General features: G+C 38.4%; 1 protein-coding gene across 12 annotated transcripts in view; it reads left to right on the forward strand.

The window, feature by feature from the left end:
- The window catches only part of cacna1aa (calcium channel, voltage-dependent, P/Q type, alpha 1A subunit, a), a 271,996-nt gene that overhangs the window by 110,224 nt on the left and 136,166 nt on the right, over positions 1-25,606 (forward strand). For all 12 annotated transcript variants that reach the window (XM_072915681.1, XM_072915688.1, XM_072915690.1 and 9 more), the window contains exons 7-15: positions 14,146-14,249; positions 14,397-14,512; positions 14,905-14,949; positions 16,717-16,800; positions 22,815-23,021; positions 23,177-23,289; positions 23,377-23,489; positions 23,593-23,724; positions 23,843-23,915. In XM_072915681.1, the coding sequence (XP_072771782.1) occupies positions 14,146-14,249; positions 14,397-14,512; positions 14,905-14,949; positions 16,717-16,800; positions 22,815-23,021; positions 23,177-23,289; positions 23,377-23,489; positions 23,593-23,724; positions 23,843-23,915 (987 nt within the window). The remainder of the gene's footprint in view (positions 1-14,145; positions 14,250-14,396; positions 14,513-14,904; positions 14,950-16,716; positions 16,801-22,814; positions 23,022-23,176; positions 23,290-23,376; positions 23,490-23,592; positions 23,725-23,842; positions 23,916-25,606) is intronic.

Here is a 25,606-nt window from a genome sequence, read left to right on the forward strand (position 1 = left end):
CAAAGAAGTTGGGAAAGGTGGCAATAAATACTGATAAAGTTGAGGAATGCTCATCAAACACTTATTTGGAACATCCCACAGGTGAACAGGCAAATTGGGAACAGGTGGGTGCCATGATTGGGTATAAAAGTAGATTCCATGAAATGCTCAGTCATTCACAAACAAGGATGGGGCGAGGGTCACCACTTTGTCAACAAATGCATGAGCAAATTGTTGAACAGTTTAAGAAAAACCTTTCTCAACCAGCTATTGCAAAGAATTTAGGGATTTTACCATCTACGGTCCGTAATATCATCAAAGGGTTCAGAGAATCTGGAGAAATCACTGCACGTAAGCAGCTAAGCCCATGACCTTCGATCCCTCAGGCTGTACTGCATCAACAAGTGACATCAGTGTGTAAAGGATATCACCACATGGGCTCAGGAACACTTCTGAAACCCACTGTCAGTAACTACAGTTGGTCGCTACATCTGTATGTGCAAGTTAAAACTCTCCCATACCTGCCAACTACTCCGGTTTTCCCGTAATTAGTACGGTTTTCATCAACCTATTCCGGGTTACGGTTGCAGTGATAAAAAATACGGTTTTTCATTAATTACAAAAAAATATTTAAAAAAAAGTTTTATTCACGAAATCGGGTGTTCCAACAGGACAATGACCCCAAACACACGTCAAAAGTGGTAAAGGAATGGCTAAATCAGGCTAGAATTAAGGTTTTAGAATGGCCTTCCCAAAGTCCTGACTTAAACATGTGGACAATGCTGAAGAAACAAGTCCATGTCAGAAAACCAACACATTTAGCTGAACTGCACCAATTTTGTCAAGAGGAGTGGTCAAAAATTCAACCAGAAGCGTGTGGATGGCTACCAAAAGCGCCTTATTGCAGTGAAACTTGCCAAGGGACATGTAACCAAATATTAACATTGCTGTATGTATACTTTTGACCCAGCAGATTTGGTCACATTTTCAGTAGACCCATAATAAATTCATAAAAGAACCAAACTTCATGAATGTTTTTTGTGACCAACAAGTATGTGCTCCAATCACTCTATCACAAAAAATAAGAGTTGTAGAAATGATTGGAAACTCAAGACAGCCATGACATTATGTTCTTTACAAGCGTATGTAACCTTTTGACCACGACTATATATACATGTATATATATATATAATTTTAGGAATAAAAAGATGTCAGTTGATTACATGCAATCTTTTTGCGATGGTCAACACAGCTTTGCTGAGCTTTACACACTGTATTTTCTTCCATGTCAGCACTAGTGCTTGTCACAGGATAGGCTGTATCAGCACAGCCAGTCACCTGCAGTAGAATATCAAGATTGCAATCTGTTTGGCTGTCCTGTCATAGTTTGGAAGAATGCCTGACATGGGTTTGACATACAGTAGCAACCATTACAGTAGTTGCAGATACAGTACAACTGTTTTTATTACACTACACACCCCATTAGGCCCACTTGCAGGGTGACATCCAACATTGCTTGCTCAAATGTTACAGATGTGTGCTTGTCAGTCCCTGAATAGTGTGTATTGTGAATAGTGTGATTGTCGAGTAAACACCCGGGATGTGGTTTGGTATCGGTTAATTTTTGTCAAAAAGTCTGTGATCGCTATTGTCGATTAATGCCTTTTATTGACGATCACAAACACCGATCCCCTCTGGCTGACCCTGCATTTATTTATTAGTCCCCCGGCAGCTAATTATGTGTCTCCAGACACCGTGTGGAGCCCTTCCCCTAAGCCAGTGGTCGACAACCCAAAATGTTGAAAGAGCCATATTGGACCAAAAATACAACAACAACAAATCTGTCTGGAGCCGCAAAAAATTAAAAGCCAGGTTTTTAATTTTAATAAATGATATAATGAAGTCAACACATGATATAAGTGTCTATATTAGCTATATTAGCCTACTATCAAAATGACTATGTGTCGCAGGCTGACACAAATCTTTGTTGACAGAAATGTTGAAATGTAATATTTATACTACCCATTTTTACAACATTGGAAAACATTAGTAAAATGGAGGGTGAGATAACTCCTGGAAGTCACTGGCTTAGAATGGCCAAAGGTATAGATGTGTGTGTCCAAGTTAAAGGAAATGGTGGGCTGTCTTCTTTGAATGGATTTATAACAATCTTTGCAAGCTTGGTAACGTTTGCTGTGGTCTGGAACAACATGGCACACACACAACTATCTGAAATGCAGCCAATATTACATACAGATAATGTGTCATGGGCCATGCAGATATAAATTAAATATACAGAGGACATAGGAAATTAAATGAGCTCAAATATACCTACGAGTGAGGCATAATGATGCAATACGTACATAAAGCTAGCCTAAATAGCATTTTAGCATCATTAGCTTGCAGTCATGCACTGACCAAATATGCTTGATAAGCACTCCACACAAGTCAATAACATCAACAAAGTTCACCTTTGTGCATTCACACACAGCATAACATGTTTGGTGGACAAAATGAGACAAAGAAGGAGTGGCATAAAACATATATTTTTCTGCCATCGTTGAAAAAAGTTATACATGTAAACAAACTACGGTGAGTTGAAGGACCGCCAAAATTAGTAGGACAAAACTGCGCTAGCCAAATTCTCTCATCAGAGAATCATGTTTATTACAAACAGTTGGATTTTTAATAATTAGGGAGGTTTGTGTCATGTTTGTCCTCCTACAGAAAATATATTAAAACAAAAAATATATTTATTCCCCCATCTTTTTCTATTTTCAAACATTTTTGAAAAAGCTCCAGGGAGCCACTAGGGCGACGCTAAAGAGCTGCATGCTGCTCTAGAGCCACAGGTTACAGACCCACACCCTAAGCTATTAATAATCACATCCATTACGGAAAATAAACTGCATTTCTTAGTGTCTTTTGTCAAATCTTCTATTATCAGTGTCATGTACCATTTTTTTTTAACTTTTTTTGTTGTTGTTTTTGTTAATGTTTAGGAAATAATTCCCTCGACACAGACTGACTTTGAGGGCAAGAGCCAAAAGATTTTAAAGAATAGTAGATAGTAGTTTTTGCTTTTATTTTTATTGCGTAATATTGACTTAGTTTTACTCAAACAATCGCATGTAATAAAAGAGAACAAGTAACTAATTTAAATATAGTTTTTTTTTCATTGTTAAACCGTAAATTACAAAAGTTACAGTTAATACATGTGGCCAGTGTTGGTATTGGTATCAGTCAAACTCACTCATGGATGATTGAAATCGGCAACACTAAACCCTGATTGGAACATCGCTAGTAAATACCATGTACAAAACCCAAACCCAGTGAAGTTGGTACGTTGTGTAATTTGTAAATAAAAACAGAATACAATGATTTGCAAATCCTTTTCAACTTATATTCAATTGAATAGACTGCAAAGACAATATATTTGATGTTTGAACTGAGAAACTTAATTATTTTGGGGGAATAATCATTAGCTAAGAATTTAATGGCAGCAACACATTGCAAAAAAGTTGGCACCGCTTTCTGGGTGTTTTTGTTAAATTGCTTTTGGTTTGCATAGTAGAGTTTTAACTTGCACTTCCAGATGTAGCGACAAGCTATAGTTACTGACAGCGGTTTACGTAAGTGTTCCTAAGCCCATGTGGTGATATCCTTTACACACTGATGTCGCTTTTCGATGCAGTACCGCCTGAGGGATCGACGGTCCGTAATATCATCGCTTACGTGCAGTGATTTCTCAAGATTCTCTGAACCTTTTGATGATATTACGGACCAAAGATGGTGAAATCCATAAATTCCTTGCAATAGCTCGTTGAGAAATGTTGTTCTTAGACTGTTCGACAATTTACTCACGCATTTGTTCACAAAGTGGTGACCCTCGCCCCATCCTTGTTTGTGAATGACTGAGCATTTCCTGGAAGCTGCTTTTATAACCAATCATGGCACCCACCTGTTCCCAATTAGCCTGTTCACCTGTGGAATGTTCCAAATAGGTGTTTGATGAGCATTCCTCAACTTTCTCAGTCTTTTTTGCCACTTGTGCCAGCTTTTTTGAAACATGTTGCAGGCATCAAATTCCAAATGAGCTCATATTTTCAAAAAATAACAAAGTTTTCCAGTTCCAACGTCAAGTATCTTGTCTTTGCAGTCTATTCAATTGAATATAAGTTGAAAAGGATTTGCAAATCATTGTATTCTGTTTTTATTTACCATTTACACAACGTGCCAACTTCACTGGTTTTGGGGTTTGTAGTTAATGTGGGGTTTTGGGAGCGGGAGCGCGAGAAATTTGAAGTGGGTCCGACTTTTAGTGTCAAATTTGATAGCAGAGCCATCATGTGATGTATTTCTCAGGAAAAACAATAATGCAGGAAATACAAGAGCATGTTCATGAGTAGACTTTTTGTTGTTGTTGTTTACATCCCAGTAGTCAAATGAGATCACCAAATCAATACAAACAAGCCTCAGTATAATTCTGGACAAGTGACAAGTTTGACCTTTTCATGAGAGGAGAGAACTAAAAATAGCGTAATAATTAGATGATTTTATGTGTTTCTAGTTGATTAAAAAAAAAAAGACTTCAATCACACCTTTATTATGCACTGATGCTACTTGACATGGTAATATGAAAGACTGGGCCATCTCAGCCTTTTGTTGTTTGTTACTCTTTAAAAACAACGATTAACGTGAGAAAACATGGTTTTCATCTGTTCAAACTGTGAAAAATGGCATCACACACGGCTGCTATGGGAACCAGATTCGGATCTTTGGGGGTTATTAATCCAGCTCAGGGGTCGGGAACATTTTTGGCTGAGAGAGCCATGAAAGCCAAATATTTTAAAATGTATTTCCGTGAGAGCCATATCATATTTTTTAACACTGACTACAACTACATGCGGGCAGCACGGTGGGAGAGGGGCTAGTGCATCTGCCTCCCAATACGAAGGTCCGGGGTTCGATCCTGCGCTCGGGATCTTTCTGTGTGGAGTTTGCATGTTCTCCCCGTGACTGCGTGGGTTCCCTCCGGGTACTCCGACTTCCTCCCACCCCCAAAGACATGCACGTGGGGATAGGTTGATTGGCAACACTAAATTGGCCCTAGTGTGTGAATGTGAGTGTGAATGTTGTCTGTCTATCTGTGTTGGCCCTGCGATGAGGTGGCGACTTGTCCAGGGTGTACCCCGCCTACCGCCCGACTGCAGCTGAGATAGGCTCCAGCGACCCCCCCGCGACCCCAAAAAGGGACAAGCGGTAGAAAATGGATGGACGGATGGATGGACAACTAAATGCGTGCATTTTTTAAGTAAGACCAACATTTTTAGAGCATAATAAGTCTCTAATTATTTGTAATAACATAGTTATTTCTTGAACAGGTGCGGTAGTAAACGGATGGATGGATTAAAATGCATGAGAATGTTTTATATTTTGAACGTTATTTTTAACATCGTGATTACCAGCGGAATTATTCATTACTTATCGTGTTAAGCAATGTCAGCTAAGATTTATCTGAGAGCCAGATGCAGTCATCAAAAGAGCCACATCTGGCTCTGGAGCCATAGGTTCCCTACCCCTGATCCAGCTCTTTCTCCCCATCTACTCAGGGCTATTTACACTATATTGCCAAAAGTATTTGGCCACCTGCCTTGACTCACATATGAACGTGAAGTGCCATCCCATTCCTAACCCATAGGGTTCAATATGATGTCGGTCCACCTTGTGCAGCTATTAAAGCTTCAACTCTTCTGGGAAGGCTGTCCACAAGGTTGCGGAGTGTGTTTCAGAATCCGCTTTATTGTCATTACGCAGGGTAACGAGATTGAGGCCATCCAATACAGTGTTTAAAGGAATGTTCCACCATTCTTCCAAAAGCGCATTGGTGAGGTCACACACTGATGTTGGTCGAGAAGGCCTGGCTCTCAGTCTCCGTTCTAATTCATCCCAAAGGTGTTCTATCGGACCAGACTCTGTCATCCATGTCTTTATGGACCTTGCTTTGTGCACTGGTGCACAGTCATGTTGGAGGAGGAAGGGACCCGCTCCAAACTGTTCCCACAAGGTTGGGAGCATGAAATTGTCCAAAATGTTTTGGTATCCTGGAGCATTGAAAGTTCATTTCACTGGAACTAAGAGGCTAAGCCCAACTCCTGAGAAACAACCCCACACCATAATTCCTCCTCCACCAAATTTCAGACTCGGCACAATGCAGTCCGAAATGTACCGTTCTTCTGGCAACCTCCAAACCCAGACTCGCTGGCAATCACTGAGGTCCTGAGAGCGGCCCATTTTTTCACAAATGTTTGTAGAAACAGACTCCATGCCTAAGTGCTTGATTTGTGCCGGGCCAAGTGATTAGAACACCTGATTCTGATCATTTGGATGGGTGGCCAAATACTTTTAGCAATTTAGTGTATCTTTGTGTCTATCCTAACATGTTGTGTTTTCGTCATCTGTTCACTCTCCGTCCCTACTGCTCGGTGTCTCGCTCCCCGTGTCCCTCTTTCCCGGTGCTGCTCTATATTTAAAAGGGCCTGTTCAGCCCGAGTTATTCTTGCAGCTGCTGGGGAGAGAAGTGATAAAAGTTTAATGGTAGAAAAAAAGGGTCTGCGGTACATTGGGTACACAGCGGCACTGCCAGATTCCCCGTGTAGGCAGAAGGGAAAGAAGGAGGAGGGGGCAAAGTGAGGGGCTATTAGAGCAAACAACCCATTGTGAGGTAGAGGGGCGCAGGTCTGGAGGTGGGCTCGGGGACGGGGGATTGTCGATCAGTAAGAGGCGGTAACGAGGGATTTGAAAGCTCGCACAGACAGGAAGGACGCAGGGAATTCAAGTAGAAACGAAGGAAATGATGGTTCACTAAACAGGAAACAGGAGGACAACAAAAACTGTTTCTTATAGTGTTTTCAAAGTCAGAAGACCTGAGGGAAGGTACAGCGGCTTGAAGAAATAAAGAACATTACATTTTTGCACCTGATAAGTCCAGTTACTTTATGTTTAAAGGCAAAATGGATTGATTTTTTTGTTTCTACAGCAAGCAGAAAACACAAAGTATACAAATCTAGTGAAATGGATGAAAAAGACTCACATGATCTTCCTTAGACATTCATGCTACAGTACTTTCAAGCTACATTAAAGCATATTTTGTAAGAGTTTAGGATGATTTTTAATTCCACCAGTACACGACAATAACACTCAGTGAAGCGTAGCCCTCCACCAGGGCACAACAGTCCTACACCTCAACGAATAAATGCATTTACTCATTTGCAGCAAGTTTTATTATTTATATACATATACAGCAGTGACGTGCGGTGAGGTTCATGACTGGTGAGGCACTGACTTCATCACAGTCAAATTTACAAACATATGAACCCTAAAGAGTATCTTATCTGATTGGCAGCAGTTAACGGGTTATGTTTAAAAGCTCATACCAGTATTCTTCCCTGTTTGGCACTCAGCATCAAGGGTTTGAATTGGGGGTTAAATCACCAAAAATGATTCCCGGGCGCGGCACCGCTGCTGCCCACTGCTCCCCTCACATCCCAGGGGGTGATCAAGGGATGGGTCAAATGCAGAGGACAAATTTCACCACACCTAGTGTGTGTGTGAAAATCATTGGTACTTTAACTTAACACTTTACACATACAAACTGTAGCACAAAAAAAAGCACATTTAATAAAAAAAACCTTATTATGGTCTTACTTTTACTTAAGTGCGGGAACAGTGATGTTCGTGTTGGAGGAGTTGTGAATGAATGAAATATGAAATCCGTGTTGCAGTCTGCAGGTGTACCTAATGTTGTGTCCCTGCAGTGGTTCACGGCTCCTCCGGCACGAGCATTGTTGTTTTTGCACTTTTTGGCTTCTTGTTAAGTGACTTTTTTTGGGTGGATTCGGTCTTGCACGTGGAGGGTTTGGGTGTGGGCTTTGGTTGGTGTGGCGCTCCCGTCGGGGGGTGCATTCTGCGGCGGAGATGCATTAACGGGCACCAGGAGGCGGGATTACTGCGAGCCTCACACAGTGTGTCTTCGCAGCAGTTTTATGATTGTTCAGCACAAGAAATACTTTAAACACATACAGTTGTTGACAAAATACACGGTACATTATATACCTCAGCTAACTAAACTATGGAAATGTATAATATAGTTCATATAGCAATACGGTCTCACTGCACAGCAGGCCAGCAGTTAGCCGAGTCCGCAATCCATGTTGAGGCACAACTGAGTGACGTGCCTCAACTGGCTGCTGATCACCGCACCGTCTCTTCTCAGTATTTGAACGGCAAATGTGAAAATTCAGCGATTTTGAATACAAATAATCTAAAACTGGTGAAGTTGAATGGAAAATAACTTTATAGTATAATCACTGGATACATATAACAATTGAATTAATTGTTTTTCTTTTTACATTTTTTTTCTTTCCATGATGGCAGGTGAGGCGGGGCCTCACCTGCCTTTAGTGACCGCACGTCACTGATATACAGTACATATACATTCACTGTACAAACATACCTATACACATACTGTACATATACAAGTACATATACATACATACACTCATGCATATAATCAAAACCCTCAAATCAAAACTCCAAACATTCCAGAACAAGCTAGTGAGATTACTTCTAGACCTCCACCCCAGATCACACCTCATTCCTACCCACTTCTCCAAAGTGGGCTGGCTCAGGGTGGAGGACAGAGTAAAACAACTTGCACTGAGCCTAGTCTATAAAATCCGCTACACCTCCCTGATACCGAAGTACATGTCAAACTACTTCCTTAACGTAAATGACCGCCATAACCACAACACCAGGGGGAGCTCCACTAACCACGTTAAACCCAGATTCCGATCAAACAAAGGTCTTAACTCATTCTCTTTCTATGCCACATCAATGCGGAATGCGCTCCCAACAGGTATAAAAGAAAGAGCATCTCTATCCTCCTTCAAAACCGCAATAAAAGTACACCTCCAGGCAACTTCAACCCTAAACTAACACCCTCCCCGGATTGTTAATAATCAAATGTAAACAATCAAATGTAGATACTTTTCTTATGCCTTCTGATCTCTCTCTTTCGCTCTATGTCCACTACTTGCTGTATATATCCTACCAAGTCAGACCTACACTGTTTCAATATCCATTTCTCTGTTCTCAATTGTTGATGAATCAGTTTAAGTGGACCCCGACTTAAACAAGTTGAAAAACTTATTCGGGTGTTACCATTTAGTGGTCAATTGTACGGAATATGTACTTCACTGTGCAACCTACTAATAAAAGTCTCAATCAATCAATCAATCAATGTTTCATTAAACATATATCAACGTTGTTGTCCTAGGGCGGGGGTCGGCAACCCGCGGCTCGAGAGCCGCATCTTTAGCCCCGCCCTAGTGGCTCTCTGGAGCTTATTAAAAAATGTATAAAAAATGGAAAAAGATGAGGGAAAAATGTTATTTTTTTGTTTTAATATGGTTTCTGTAGGAGGACAAACATGACACAAATCTCCCTAATTCTTAGAAATCCTACTGTTTATATTAAACATCCTTCAGTACAGTACGTGGACCCCCAACTTAAACAAGTTGAAAAACTTATTCGGGTGTTACCATTTAGTGGTCAATTGTACGGAATATGTACTGTACTGTGCAATCTACTAATAAAAGTTTCATTCAATCAGTGATTACATACTATTTGGCGAGAGCCGTTTTGTCCTACTAATTTTGGCGGTCCTTGAACTCACCGTAGTTTTTTTACATGTATAACTTTCTTCGACTTTCTAAGACGTGTTTTATGCCACTTCTTTTTATCTCTGTTTGTCCACCAAACTTTTAATGTTGTGCGTGAAGGCACAAAGGTGAGTTTTGTTGATGTTATTGACTTGTGTGGAGTGCTAATCGGGCGTATTTGGTCACTGCATTAATGCAAGCTAATCGATGCTAACATGCTATTTAGGCTAGCTGTATGTACATATTGCATCATTATGCCTGTTTCCTTTAAATCCCCGTAATTCAATTTATATTTGCATGTCTCATGACACATTATCTGTATGTAATATTGGCTGCATTTGTGATAGTTGTTTGTGTGCCGTTTTATACCACAGCAAACGTTACCCAGCTTGCAAAGATTGTAATAATCTATTAGAAGAAGACAATCGGCCATTTCCTTTAACTTGGGCACACACATCTATACTTTTGGCATTTCTAAGCCAGTCATTTCCAGGAGTTATCTCACCCTCTGAGAAGCCTCCCTTTGACTAATGATTTTGAATGTGTAGAATAAATATTACATTTCTGTCACCAAAGATTTGCGTCAGCGTATGACACACAGTCATTTTGATGGTAGGCTAATATAGACACTAACATCATGTGTTGCCTTCATTATAACACTTTTAATTTTTTGCGGCTCCAGACAGATTTTTTTTTGTATTTTCGGTCCAATTTGGCTCTTTCCTAGGGGAAACTGGGTAACACATAGCACACTCACAAAGCTTAACCTATTGTTACTATAACAATCTACAAGGTTGATATGGTTGGCTTCTCTTTCTTCCCCTCCATTTATCTGCTTTATTTTGTATTACAAGTTATCATTGCATATATGTATTGTTGCATTTGAAACAATTGCATTCTTGATAATAGAGGTAATTATTGTTAGTGTTCATTATCAACAGTGCTATTTCTATTGGTATTTGTAATGCTCCATTTGTAGTGTAATAATGTTCATTGTCATTTCTGTATTATTAATATTTATTTCACTAACTGCTTCTTTGCTATCACTTTTACCATCATATTTGTACATATCCTATTTGTTGATGTTGTTTTGTTGTTGTTGTGTTTGCTGTTGTTGTTGTCTCTCTGTTATCCCCCTCTTGTCCTCGCAATTTCCCCCTCTGTCTTCCTTTTTTTCTCTTTCTATCCCCTCCTGCTCCGGGCTGCCTACACCAAATAATAATATAAATCCATTTAATAAAGTCAAATACAAATAAGGCAACACGAGAAGTATCCCACACTTCTCTTTTGTAAAGTACATTTGTACAGTTGATATGGGCATCTACATCAACTATATGATGCCTGAGTAGCTAGACAGGACAAAAAATAAATAACAAATATATATATATATATATATATATATATATATATATATATATATATATATATATATATATATATATATATATATATATAATGCAAAATTAAGTTGAAATGTATGCAATTTCATTAAGTAAAGAAAAGAGGGAACACAATTCAGATCAACTGGTTCATTCATGGCATCAAAACGAGGGAGACTAGACTGGCCGTATAATGCTACTTTTTTAAAAACATTTTTTACAAGAAACAAGTCCAGTGCCTCTCTCAATTATGTACACTGTGTACTTAGTTCCTTAGGTCCCAAATAGTGCTGTCCCAAATCTATTACTGTTTTTGCACACTTACCAAAAATGGTAATTATTAGGGGTGTGGGAAAAAATCGATTCGAATTCTAATCGCGATTCTCACATTGTGCGATTCAGAATCGATTCTCATTCTTAAAAAAATCGTTTTTTTTGGTTTTTTTAAATTAATCAATCCAACAAAACAATACACAGCAATACCATAACAATGCAATCCAATTTCACAACCAAACCCGACCCAGCAACACTCAGAACTGCAATAAACAGAGCAATTGAGAGGAGACACAAACACGACACAGAACAAACCAAAAGTAGTGAAACAAAAATGAATATTATCAACAACAGTATCAATATTAGGTACAATTTCAACATAGCAGTGATTAAAAATCCCTCATTGACATTATCATTAGACATTTATAAAAATTAAAAAAAGAACAATAGTGTCACAGTGGCTTACACTTGCATCACATCTCACAAGCTTGACAACACACTGTGTCCAATATTTTCACAAAGATAAAATAAGTCATATTTTTGGTTAATTTAATAGTTAAAACAAATGTACATTATTGCAATCTGTTGATAAAACATTGTCCTTTACGATTATAAAAGCTTTTTACAAAAATCTACTACTCTGCTTGCATGTCAGCAGACTGGGGTAGATCCTGCTGAAATCCTATGTATTGAATGAATAGAGAATCCTTTTGAATCGGGAAAAAAATAGTTTTTGAATCGAGAATGGTGTTGAATTGAAAAAAAAAAATTGGTTTTGAATCGAATTGTCACCCCAAGAATCGATATTGAATCGAATCGTGGGACACCCAAAGATTCACAGCCCTAATAATTACAATATTTATCCGCTTTTTCATGCGCTCCAACTTGTTTTGTTTTGTTGAGGTACATGTAGCGCTAAACTATAGTGTGTACCATATTTTCAGGACTATATAGAAGCGCCATTTTAGACAACAGAACTTTTTTTATCGTGCTCTGGGAGGTGCAGAGGTGTTGTGATGTTGCACAACCATTTGTGCGTAACTGTGCCAGTCAATCAAAGGTATTTATATAGCCCTTAATAACAAGTGTCTCAAAGGGCTGAACAAGCCACAACGACATCCACAGCTCAGATCCCACATCAGGGCAAGAAAAAACTCAACCCAATGGGATACAGTTAGAAACCTTGAAGGGGACCACAGATGTAATGCAATGGACGTCGAGTGGATCTCGTTAATAGTGTGAGAGTCCAGTCCATAGTGGGGCCAGCAGGGGATCATCTTGAGCGGAGACAAGTCAGCAGCGCAGAGACGTCCCCAAGTAATGCACATATGAGTGGTCCACCCCAGGTCCCGACTTTGAACAGCTATCACTTAATCTGTGGTCACCTAATAACCTCTCCACGCAGGAGATGGGGGGCGCAGAGCAGAAAAGAGACGGCAGATCAACTGGTCTAAAAGGGGGTTCTATTTAAAGTAGGGGTCGGGAACTTTTTTGACTGAGAGAGCCATGAAAGCCAAATATTTTAAAACTTATTTCCGTGAGAGCCATATATATTTTTAACTCTGAATACAACCAAATGCGTGCATTTTTAAGTAAGACCAACATTTAAAGTTAAAAAGTTAAAGTACCAATGATTGTCACACACACACTAGGTGTGGCGAGATTATTCTCTGCATTTGACCCATCACCCTTGATCACCCCCTGGGAGGTGAGGGGAGCAGTGGGCAGCAGCGGTGGCCCCGCCCGGGAATCATTTTGGTGATTTAACCCCCAATTCCAACCCTTGATGCTGAGTGCCAAGCAGGGAGGTAATGGGTCCCATTTTTATAGTCTTTGGTATGACTCGGCCGGGGTTTGAACTCACAACCTACCGATCTCAGGGCGGACACTCTAACCACTAGGCCACTGAGTAGAATAAGTCTCTTATTCTTTTTAATAACATTGTTATTCTGAAGCTAACCAATAATAAATAAAATATTTCTTACCATTAATGCGACTTCTTGAACAGGTGCGGTAGAAAACGGATGGATGGATTAAAATGCATGACAATGTTTTATATTCTGAACGTTATTTTTAACACTGTGATTACCAGCGGAAGTATTCATTACTTATCTTGTTAAGCAATGTCAGCTAAGATTTATCTGAGAGCCAGATGCAGTCATCAAAAGAGCCACAGGTTCCCTACCCCTGATTTATAGGCAAGCATATACAAATGAGTTTTAAGATGGGACTTAAATGTGTAAACCGGTGCAAAACAGCAACCGCAGGACAGTTGCAGTGTTGATAATACCCTTTGCAAGCGCTAAATTACGACATTAGTATCTCTTCCTCCCAATATTGTGGACTAATGTAGTATTTATTCTGCATGGTCATGAAGACGGAGACGTTAAATGTATTGGGCTTGCTAGTTTGCTCATTTAGGGGGGCAATCCAAAGGGCATCAGTTTTGTGTACGCTATTAAATTTGCACGTGTTTTATTACATGCAAACTCTTCATAGATCAGGCTCTTTTTCCACTCAAAGTGCAAGTACGGAAATGTACACGTTGAAACAGCCCTTGCAGGTACTCATAGAAAAAAAAAGACACAACATAGGGGCCGTCATACCAAAATTGTATTATCGGTGCCCCACCTCTCCACATGTCTGTACCATTAAGTAGTCTTGCATAGTCAAGCTAACTACTAAACGATAAAAACATCTCCCTGATGAAGATAATTATATTTAAAGCGTATGACCGTGGATGATAGAAACAGAAAGTCAAAGATGTGGTTTGTCTGTGTGTATGTTTTCAGAGCAACGATGCCTCAGGGAGCACCTGGAACTGGATGTACTTCATCCCTCTCATCATCATCGGCTCCTTCTTCATGCTCAACCTGGTGCTTGGTGTGCTGTCAGGGTAAGCATACACACAATGTGTGACCAAAAACATGCCGGTGTTCCTAGCAGTCGCATTTGAACTCCTTAAAACACCAAGTTAAAGTAAGAATTTCACAATAAAAGCATTGACTATAGGCGCGTGATGTGTCTTTGTGTTTCCTTGCAGCGAGTTTGCCAAAGAGAGAGAGCGAGTAGAAAACAGAAGCGAGTTCCTCAAGCTCAGGAGGCAGCAGCAGATTGAAAGAGAACTCAATGGTTATTTGGAGTGGATCTGCAAAGCTGGTAATTGGCATCCATCAGTACTGTAGTTCTTCACATTCCAATAAAGCCTTTTTACGCTTCTAAAGTGAGGTATTCAGTATTTTATTCAGATGCAGAAAGGAGATGAAGGAGGCTTGTGCAGTGCAAATTGAGGACAGAGCTTTGATCTTGTTGAATAGAAAATCTACATCAAAATAACAGGTGTACAAAAATAAGGGGGAAAAAAAGGTGCAACCCCAAATAGAGTTTACATCATTAAGATTATTCTCAATATACAATTTTGAGCTGTCAGGAAGTACGCTTTTGTAGTTTTAAGTCTTAACTGCTTACAGAAACCATTGTCCTTAAAAATAATTTAATTATATTGTCAAATATGTTAACCTATTTGTGCTATGTGTGTTTTTTTTTTGTAGAAGAGGTTCTCTTGGCAGATGATGAAAATGAAAATGACTACGATGGTAAGAATTATTTTTACATTTTTTGACTGTTGTTGCGGCGTCTCTTTATATGAATCACTGCTAAATGTGAATGCTGAGAGATGTTGAGAGAGGCCAAACAATGAAATGTATTGTGGACTATATGGCACCACAGTATATCACAACAATATTTGAGGTTTCATTAGAACTGCCTATTCATTTTATGAGATAGTTGCAACATCATCAACAAACCATTGATTTCCTATCGAAAAAGTTCAATATTTTGGATAAAAAGGTAATAGCTATCCCGCCCTAATTGAGCTGCACTTGTTGTTTTTTGATTAAGTATTTTGTTCAGGAGAGAACAGACAGAAGCTAATACAAATAATAACTGAAGAAGTTAACAAATTGAAAATAAGGTTTGACAAAAACAGACTATCTTTGAATCTCAGTAAAACTAAAATAATGCTATTTGGTAACAGTCGAAGAGAAAGTCAAACACAAATACAAATAGACGTAATAGAAATTGAAAGAGTAAATGAAACCACATTTCTAGGTATAATGATTGATGATAAATTTAACTTTTAACTTTTTAAACTGTTTTTAACTTTTTAACTGCTTTTTATCTAACAAATTGTTCTTAGGGTAATTTGTATTTGCTTTTTCAATGTGTATTTTGCTTCTGTTTTAATTGTTATTTTTTAGTCTGTCCTTTGCCTCTATTTCTTTGTGGTGTACAGCCCTTTGTTCTTCAACTGTGGTTGTTTTAAAGGGCTTTATAAATAAAGTTGGTATGGTATGGTATGTATGGAAATCTCATGTAAAAAATATACAACATAAAGTAGCAAGAAACACGTCAATAATGAATAAAGCAAAACATGTTCTGGACTAAAAGTCACTCCATATTCTCTACTGCTCGCTAGTGTTACCATATCTGAGTTATTGTGCAGAAATATGGGGAAATAACTACAAAAGTACACTTCATTCATTAACGGTGTTACAAAAAAGATCAGTTAGAATAATACATAATGTTGGATATAGAGAACATACAACCCCCTTATTTATTGAATTAGAAATACTGAAATTCCACGACATAGTGAATTTCCAAACAGCTAAAATTATACACAAAGCAAACTATAATCTGCTACCCAAGAATATACAACAATTCTTCTCAACAAAAGAGGAGAAATATAATCTTAGAGAAAAATGTAATATAAAACATTTGTACGCACATACAACACTTAAGACCTTCAGTATATCAGTATGTGGAATTAAATTATGGAATGGATTAAGCAAATAAATTAAACGATGTACTAATATGAACCACTTCAAGAAACTCTTCAAACTTAAAAGTGTTTACAAAGTACAAAGAAGAAGAACCATTTTCTGAATTTATCTCATCCATCCATTCATTTTTAAAATAATCTTACTCATCTCACCATATGAAATATAACTTACTTCACCAAGTATTATTTATGTATTTATTTATTTTTATTGTGATTATTTATGGAGTATATTGTGAATAAATTGAGAACAGGAAGTGAACAAAAGTTTTAGCAACTGCTATGTAAAGGAAACAGGGTAGGATTAAATAAGCTCTGCTTCTTCCTACTCTTTTTCGAGCATGTTGAATAGAGAAACTGGAAATTGTTATGTATCATGTTGTATGCATGCATGTTCGAAATAAACTCATGAATCTGAGCGATCTGCGATGATGAGCAGAAGAATCTGAATACATGATTCCCAATGAACTGAATGCCTGCAGCATGGATCAATTTAGTCAACATAAGGTGCTGCTTCCTGTTGCAGGCTCCCGCAGGAGAGCCACCAAGAACCACAAGAGCAAAGCTGAGCTTCTAAACCCAGAGGAGGGGGAGGGAGATCTGGCAGTTGGTGAGGGAACACACACACACACACACACACGCACGCGCACACACACACACACACACACACACACACACACACACACACACACACACACACACACACACACACACACACACACACACACACACACACATTCTTGTATTTGTTAACTACTTGAGACCGCCGAGTAATGCCTAACTCTTTAGGACCAACCTGTCTAGATATATAAATATTTGGATTTTCAACATTAATAATATATACATACTATGCAAATATAAAAAAGCTTGTAGTGAAAAATGAGTTGGAATTTCACAAGAAAAAGGTCACAATTTCACAAGAAAAACTTAGAATTTTGGCAGTGTTATAATAAAAGTCATCATTTTACTCAACGCAAGTCAAAATTTTACAAGAAAAACTGAGCATTTGTGCAATATTATGATAAAAGTTGGAATTTTACTCAATAACAGTAGCGATTTTATAAGAAAAAGCTTACATCTTTGGCAATTTTATGAAAAGAGTTGGATTTTTACTCGACAAAAGTCAAAATTTTAGAAGAAAACTTTACAACTTTGGGAATATTATAATAATAATCAGAATTTCACATGGCAAAATTATGACAAAAGTCATACATTTACTCAAAAACGTCACTATTTTACAAGAACAACAAAAAAATTGGCAATATTGTGATAAATATATATATGACAATTGTCGCCATTTTGCATTAAAAAGTAATCATTTTACATAAAAAAGTAATCATTTTACGAGAAAATATTGCAATATTACAGAAACAGAAAGAAAATGAGGAATTGTTCCTAATTTTATACGAAAAATGTCGACCCATCGTGAGAAAAAGACTGCTTTTAGTTATTTATTAATTTTTTTGTAATTGGTTTTTAATCTTCATTATTACAGAATGTTATTACAGAATGTCTCTATATACATATTTATTAATTTTTTCTAATTCATTTTGGCCAAAGGGGGCGCATTTCAATTTCTTACACACACTTGTTATTACATATGTTGGCCAGAGGGGGAGCACTTACAATTTTTACACACACTTGTTATTTCATATGTTGACCAGAGGGGGCGCACTTTTAAAACCGACACACAGTCAATTTGAGAAATCCCTCCTTTTTGGGACCACCCTCATTTTGATAGATTCCACCACCAGGGGTGCAAATGAGACATTTTTAGGACTATGATTTCGGTTCTAACTTGTTCAACGGTCCTCATATGGAAGGTACTTTTCGTTGTTGATGTCTCAAGAAGGGTGTAAATACAAGAACACACACACACACACACACACACACACACACACACACACAGAAACACAGACAAAGGCAGACCACAGGTATAGTACATACAGATGCTATCTTGCATATCAGCATCACCTGACCCTTCTCTCCTTGTCTCTCCTTCATTCTCTCCTTTGCTGATGTGAATTTCTCCTCACATTACCATGTTCTCTTTCTTCAACCCTCCAACTCGTCTTTCCTCCTTTCATTGGCCGTTAGCCACAGGAGAAGGCTTTGTAGGTTTCCATGTAAGACCGTATAAACTAGGGTTGTACGGTATACCGATATTAGTATAGTACCGCGATACTGATGAATCATATTCGGTACTATACCGCCTCTGAAAAGTACTGGATCACGAATCCTTGTCTCCATGGCGACAAATAAAGTAAGTTTCTTACAAGTATCATCCCTGCAGGACGAGGAATAGCTAAACATGCTTCACCACACACCGTAGCTCACCGGCGTCAAAATATAAACAAACGCCATTGGTGGATCTACACCTAACATCCACTGTAATGATACCAAGTACAGGAGCGTATCTAGTCAATACTACTATGATTACCTCGATATTTTTTGGCATCAAAACATCTTCTTTCGTTTTTTGTTTTTTTTATATTATGTTTATAAACTCAGGAAACATGTCCCATGACACATGAGGACTTTGAATATGACCAATGTATGATCCTGTAAGTACTTGGTATTGGATTGATACCCAAATTTGTGGTATCATCCAAAATTAATGTAAAGCATTTAAACAACAGAAGAATAAGTGATTATTAAATGTTAACAGAAGTTTAGATAGAACATGTTAAAACAGAAAGTAAGCAGATATTAACAGTAAATGAACAAGTAGATTAATAATTCATTTTCTACCGGTTGTCCTTAATAATTTTGACAAAATAAAAGAAGGGGAAATGTGTTACTGCATATGTAACATATTATTAAATTAGGAGCCTTTCTTTGTTTACTTACTACTAAAAGACAAGTTGTCTAGTATGTTCACTATTTTATTTAAGGGCAAACTTGCAATAAGAAACATCCATCCATCCATCCATCTTCTTCCGCTTATCCGAGGTCGGGTCGCGGGGGCAGCAGCCTAAGCAGGGAAGCCCAGACTTCCCTCTCCCCAGCCACTTCGTCCAGCTCCTCCCGGGGGATCCCGAGGCGTTCCCAGGCCAGCCGGGAGACATAGTCTTCCCAACGTGTCCTGGGTCTTCCTCGTGGCCTCCTACCGGTCGGACGTGCCCTAAACACCTCCTTAGGGAGGCGCTCGGGTGGCATCCTGACCAGATGCCCGAACCACCTCATCTGGCTCCTCTCGATGTGGAGGAGCAGCGGCTTTACTTTGAGCTCCCCCCGGATGACAGAGCTTCTCACCCTATCTCTAAGGGAGAGCCCCGCCACCCGGCGGAGGAAACTCATTTCGGCCGCTTGTACCCGTGATCTTGTCCTTTCGGTCATAACCCAAAGCTCATGACCATAGGTGAGGATGGGAACGTAGATCGACCGGTAAATTGAGAGCTTTGCCTTCCGGCTCAGCTCCTTCTTCACCACAACAGATCGATACAGCGTCCGCATTACTGAAGACGCCGCACCGATCCGCCTGTCGATCTCACGATCCACTCTTCCCTCACTCGTGAACAAGACTCCGAGGTACTTGAACTCCTCCACACAATAAGAAACATATGTTTAATATTCCCTAAGATATGTTGTTAAAAAAAAGCCAATAATGCAATTTTTTTGTAGTCCCCTTTATTTAGAAAAGTACCAAAATAATTTTGGTACCGGTACCAAAATATTGGTATCGGGACAACACTAGTATAAACACAGTATGTCCCCTTACTCTAGGGCTAGTCAACTGTCGGCCTGGGAATGACACCATACCGGCCCCCGAGTATATCGTGAACCCCAATTCGTTCAAATGTCTACCATGTTTTTGCCAAAATACTAGGATTTGAATGTGCGTCCTTTAAATGGCTGTGCAAGTGTATAAATAAGGTTACCTCATGTACGTAAAATAATACAGCAATATCTACCGGGGAACTTCAAAAGATTTAACACAATTGTTTTCCGGATGCTGGCGGAACTCCAAATGTGTTAAATTTTGCCATAGAGAAATCATGGAAAGTGAATTAATTATAATTGCCACTAAACTATTATTGTTGAGGTGTTTTTTCCATCTCTATTTTAGATTTTAAGAAATGTTTTTTTTAACTTGCTGTCACTTTGCCTTTGCTTCAGGACATTGATGATAATTAGCTTGTAACTGTGCAATCTATGTATTGTCCCTATCAAATAAACAAATAATAATAACAAAAATAAAAACTGTTTGATATGAATCAGTCCTTCCAGGAATTTGCAGGATCGTGCCAATTCAAAATTCCAGCAATCCCCGCGAATTATGTGCACTTATAAACTTATGTTATTCTTTTGTGTAGGTGAGGCATGAAGTAACAATAGTTTAACTTTGTTATTTGCTCAAATTGCACAACTGTAGCTCAGACCTACTTATGTTTCCTTTCCAGGGACTAAAGCCTCCTGGGTAATTTAGCAACACACTGGCGTACTCACTTCCTAGTTTACATGTACTTATATATTTATTGAACCGTTATTTAGGGTAAGACAATTAAGAACATATTTTCATTTGCAATGCTGACCAAGCAAAAAGAGGCAGCATTTACTTAGAGATGTTGAAGTGTGATGATAATCCCTCATCAGCTGTAATTTACCAATGAAAATTGCCACTATAGATTGCTCTCAACAGTTCACAAAAGCTCGTAACATGCGGGGGTGAATGTGTTGAAATACAAATTAATGTTTAAGATGGCCAAACACTTTTCAAGCATAAAATAAACATGGATAATAGCTGCAACTTGTGGACATCAGAGCAGACGATACAGAAACCTTTGGTAGTGTTTCTTTCTATAATTGTAATGAATATTACTAATATTATTTATAATTAAAACCGTACAATAATTAGACAATGAGCTCTGAGTTTGTGCTTTTACTGCCATGTAAAACAACACAGTATTTGTGTTCCATTTTTTGTCGAAATCCTGTGCTTTGTGAAGTTAAGGATACGAGGAACAACCATTGATAACAACTTCATAAAATGACTATAGTTCATTTATTTTTTGGGGGGGAAAAAATGGTCTCAACTCATCGCATGTTGTGTTGCAACTTTCTTAAAGCCAGGGAAATTCTGGAATTGACTGATTTATGTATTACCGTATTTTCCGCGCTATAAGGCACACTAAAATAATTTTTTTCCCCTCAAAAATCAACAGTGCGCCTTATAAGCCGGTGTGCCTAATGTAAGGAGTAAGTTTGGTTGAGCTTACCCACCTCGAAGCTATTTTATTTGGTACATGGTGTAATGATAAGTGTGACCAATAGATGTCAGTCAAACATAAGAGATAAGTGTAGGCTGCACTATGATGGGTCTCAAGTAAACAACACCAACATTTTAAATGTTACACTGAAAATATAGAACATTACACACGACGCTCAAAGAGCGATCAAAATGTTTTAGTACGACTTTGGTAAGCTATGAAGCCGCACCGCTTGAAGGATTGTCGGCGCATTAAATATACAAGTATTATTATGGTGTGTGTATAAGATAAGACATATTATCTGGCGTTTTGTTTCGCAATATTATGCAAAAACAACTTTTCTTCCCTTCTGGTACCTGCTGATCTGTATTTGGGATCTGTATAAGTCCTGAAAAATGGCGCGCGTCCGCGCCGACACCGTAGTCGATAAGCTTCTTCTCTTTCTCTATCTTTTTGTTGGGGGACATTCATCCTCCGCGGTTGTCATTTCTATTATGAAGTAGGGTAAAGTTCTTACTTATATTTTTCAGTAAACTCACCATGAAAGCGCTAAAACATACCGGTGTAGTGAGTTTACATTATTCACCCAAGGAATTTTAGTTATTAGAGTTCCGGTCGGACGGTTTTTCAAGGGACACATTTCCTGTGTTTCCGGATAATGAGATGCTGCTCCGTTATTGATTTAAATAAAATCAGAAAGTTATCAAAACAGTTAGTTCCATCTTTTGACACTTCTTCCACTCCCGTCCTTGCACGCTACACCGCTACAACAAAGATGGCGGGAGAAGACGCTGCCGAAGGTGAGCCACGTAAATAAGACCGCCCACAAAACGGCACATCCGGAAGTGACTGTCAGAAAGCGGATTGAAGGTGGTCTGTAAAACATAATCCATGCAACATTTTGACCAATGTACCACCATTACATGTTATGTAGACCACAAGGAAGATGTTTTCAATTTAGAAAAAAATTCTAATAATATGACTAATTTAATGCGCCCTATAATCCGGTGTGCCTACTATATGGAAAAAAGATCAAAAATAGATCATTCATCGTCAGTGCGCCTTATAATCCGGTGTACCCTATGGTCCGAAAAATGTCAAGTAGAAGGGTGCAATCAAAACTATGAGTCATCTCATTTTTAAGCGCCAAAAATATGTTTTATTATTAAAATATGTATTATATAAATGATTTAGCAGCCTTGTTGTCTTCTTTTCACCTAATATGCTGACATCTTGTATATTGTCACACACAATATGCAAGGTATATTCAACCTCGGGCTGTGTTTTTTCACTCAGTTTTTTTTTTTTTCTATTGTTTCATCATCATGCATGCAGGTTTATTATTACATTGTACACATGGATATAAATAAGCGAAGTCAAGGCTAAGATTGGTGTGCTTTCTGTACTCTCTTAGGGTCACCATTCGCCCGTGCCAGTTTAAAAAGCTCCAAACTGGAAGGCTCCACTTTCAAGAGGCGGGAAAGGCGGTTACGCTTCTTAATCCGACACATAGTCAAGTCGCAGGCCTTCTATTGGACCGTGCTGTGCTTGGTGGGCCTCAACACAATGTGTGTGGCCGTAGTGCACTATGACCAGCCAGAACCACTCTCAGATTTCCTATGTAAGTAGAATAAACCAAGTTTTTTTTTTTTTTTTATTCTAATGGGGATTTAAGTGCCGGTTGTGTCTGCAATGCTCGAGCAGTTGTTGGCATTGAGTAAAGAAATATCTTACAGATAACAGGATGGATGACTTCCTCTCTCTCTCTCCTGCTAGTTTACGCTGAATTTATCTTCCTGGGAATATTCTTGACGGAGATGATGGTGAAGATGTACGGCCTTGGAAAGCAGGCATACCTCAACTCCTCTTTCAACTGCTTTGACTGCATTGTAAGCATTAACACCCTATTCTATCTATGTATCAAATGATGCAAATGATCTTGATGATGAATAGCAAGAGCTTCCATCTTGCAATAGGTGATATGTGGCAGCATATTTGAAGTGCTGTGGTCCATCATCCAGCCGGGCACCTCATTCGGCATCAGTGTTTTACGAGCTCTCAGGTTATTGAGGATCTTCAAGGTCACCAAGTGAGCATCTTGTATTAAACAGTTATTATTTATTTATTGTATACAAAGGGCCTCCCTTGATGGTCAGGTTGAGCAAATGTAACTCTCTGTCTCTATTTTCCAGGTACTGGGCATCTTTACGGAACCTTGTTGTGTCTTTGCTCAACTCCATGAAATCCATCATCAGCTTGCTGTTCCTCCTTTTTCTCTTCATCGTGGTGTTCGCCCTGCTGGGCATGCAGCTCTTTGGAGGACAGTATGTGTTCTTTTACTTATGCCTCTTTAATTGTTTGTTTATATTACATCTAAAGAGAGATGTTTTTTTAGTTTACTCTAACTTCAACATTTTCCCATTTTGCTGACTTTCTTATCAGGTTTAATTTTGAAAATGGCACTCCTCCAACCAACTTTGATACCTTCCCGGCAGCAATAATGACAGTTTTTCAGGTAAGCAGAGGGGATAGTTAGACTAGAAGGGGTGAAAAGCTAGAATAGGTATGGAACAGTTCAGAACAAGTGTGCAACAGTCTGGTTAATTTTATTGAATGTTACTACAACTCGTATCCATGCAAAATATAATTTTTGGATCGCATTCATTTGTGCAGGTTTTCCTTATGTTGTTGGGATAACTAGTTGTCTTTGGGGCTGCAACAATTCATCGATTAATTTCATTCGAATAAAGCTTAGATTTATTTTTTTTGTTGCTTCAATGATTCATTTAATTAATAAAATAAAGTCTGCAAGACTGCACTAAAAAGTGCACTTGACAGCGGTGCACCTATGGTGATGCAGTTTGTGTGTGTGTGTGTGTGTGTGTGTGTGTGTGTGTGTGTGTGTGTGTGTGTGTGTGTGTGTGTGTGTGTGTGTGTGTGTGTGTGTGTGGTGGTGAAATATATCAAAATTAGAGTGATCCCAAAAAGGAAGGATTTTTCAAATTGACTATGTGTCGGTTTTAAAAGTGCTCCCCCTCTGGTCAACATATGAAATAACAAGTTAAAGCTACAGTTAAAGTACCAATGATTGTCACACACACACTAGGTGTGGTCAATTTGTCCTCTGCATTTGACCCATCCCCTTGTTCAAGTGTGTGCCAAAATGTATTAAAAGATTAATTAAAAAATTCATATTGAGACATACTGTAATAACTTGAAGTAAATAATGAAGATAAAAACCAATTACAAACAAAAAAATTCAAAAACAAAAACTAAAAGCAGTCTTCCTCACAATGTGTCGACTTTTTTCTTATAAAATTGGGAACAATTTCTCATATTCCTTCTGTTTCTGTAATATTGCAATATTTTCTTGTAAAATTATTACTTTTTAATGCAAAATGGTGACATTTGTCATATCAAATTCTGACTTATCACAATATTGCCCAGTGTTTTGTTGTTCTTGTAAAATAGTGACATTTTTTGAGTAAAATTATGACTTGAATTTTGTCATAATTTTGTCAAGTAAAATGTTAGTTTTCTTATACAATTGTGACTTTTGTCGAGTAAAATTATGACTCTTTTCATAAAATTGCCAAAATTTTAAGCTTTTCTTGTAAAATTGCAACTTTTATCAAAACATTGCACAAATGTTCAGTTTTTCTTGTAAAATGTGTACTTACGTTGAGTAAAATGACGACTTTTATTATAATACTGACAAAATTAAAAGTTTTTCTAGTGAAATTGTGACCTTTTCTTGTGAAATTCCAACTCCTTATTTTATTAATGTTGTAAATACAAATCTTTATATATCTAGAAGGGTGGTCCTAAAGAGGTAGGCATTTTTCGGTGGTCTCAAGAAGGTAACAAATACCCGGAATATGTGTGTGTGTGTGTGTGTAGTGTGTGTGTGTGTGGTGTGTGTGTGTGTGTGTGTGTGTGTGTGTGTGTGTGTGTGTGTGTGTGTTCTTGTATTTCTACCTTTCTTGAGACATCAACAATGAAAAAGTATCTTCCATATGAGGACTGGTGAACAAGTTAGAACATAAATCATGGTCCCAATAAGGAAAACCATTGCATCTAATAGAGAATGTCTCATTTGCACCACTGGTGGTGAAATCTATCAAAATTATGGTGGTCCCAAAAAGGAGGGATTTTTTTAAAATTGACTGTATGTTGGTTTTAAAAGTGCTCCCCCCCTGGTCAACA

This window comes from Nerophis lumbriciformis, linkage group LG22, assembly GCF_033978685.3.
Source record: "Nerophis lumbriciformis linkage group LG22, RoL_Nlum_v2.1, whole genome shotgun sequence".
Taxonomy (NCBI): Eukaryota; Metazoa; Chordata; class Actinopteri; order Syngnathiformes; family Syngnathidae; genus Nerophis; species Nerophis lumbriciformis.